Genomic DNA, 996 nt, shown 5'->3' on the forward strand with positions numbered 1-996 from the left:
AAAAACTTTGCGTTCGTTATCGGGGATCCGGCACGGTCCCTTCAGACAAATAAATATATCGCAGGCATCTGGCAGCAATAAAACTTTCACTTTACAAAAACACGTATAATAATAAGACGCCGTCGCCGCCACCGGGACGCCGTCGTCGTCACACCGTAACGATCCCATTGGTGACGAAATAACATCCCTTCGAGTGACGTGCTCGATAGCCAACCGGTACATCGAGAGACGTGCGGGTCGCAATTAGATGACGCGTCAGGGGATGCAACGCGAAGAAGGCACTATATATATAGGACGAGCCTTCGGAAGCACAAGCTAACAATCGTTTTTCGACCTCGGATCCGAGTAGACACGCGTGCCGACTCTTCTTCGATAGACCGTTGCGAGTGCAATTCTTCCTTCGAGACCGAGCTCTCCGAGAAGAGTGCCGCGACGCGAGACCGATCGGGCCCGTATTTCGTGACGACTATAACATCGAGTCGCGAACACCGTGTCGACGTGTCGAACACCGCATATCCTCGGCGTAGTGTAATCTTGACATCGACCGTGCGCGATTCGCGGATCGTTCCAGAACGGGCCGCGAAATCCACGCCACGATTTCGAAGTGACGTTACTTGCGACGTAGATATACGTGCAGCGGACGCAGCCGGCGTGGCGAGTTCCGGTCTAGCGTACCGCACGCACAGTAGGAGGCCGACCCCCCTGGCAAGGAAGCCGAGTCTTCACGCCACCGGAGGACGAGTCCTCGAAATCAAGGCCGAGTCCTCGCTCATTGCGACCGAGTCCTCGATGAACGAGGCCGAGTCCTCGACAACAGAGATTGCGACCCTTACCTGCCGCACCACCGAGGCCGAGCCCTCGGCAACGCAGAGTTGCGACCCGGACTGACCGCGCCACTCCGTCGTCAGAGTGCCGCGCATATCGAGGTGGTGGACTCATGTACATATATCTACTACACAATATACATACAATTGAACAGTGAATAAACTAAGTGTT

General features: G+C 55.0%; 1 protein-coding gene across 1 annotated transcript in view; it reads right to left on the reverse strand.

The window, feature by feature from the left end:
* Nucleotides 1-920, reverse strand: part of LOC105450325 — a 7,384-nt gene extending 6,464 nt beyond the window's left edge. Inside the window, exon 1 of the mRNA XM_011690107.1 lies at nt 834-920. Within this exon, the coding sequence (XP_011688409.1) occupies nt 834-920 (87 nt within the window). The remainder of the gene's footprint in view (nt 1-833) is intronic.
* Between the last annotated feature and the right edge of the window lie 76 nt (nt 921-996).

This window comes from Wasmannia auropunctata, unplaced genomic scaffold (assembly GCF_000956235.1).
Source record: "Wasmannia auropunctata unplaced genomic scaffold, wasmannia.A_1.0 LD336064.1, whole genome shotgun sequence".
In the NCBI taxonomy this organism is placed as follows: Eukaryota; Metazoa; Arthropoda; class Insecta; order Hymenoptera; family Formicidae; genus Wasmannia; species Wasmannia auropunctata.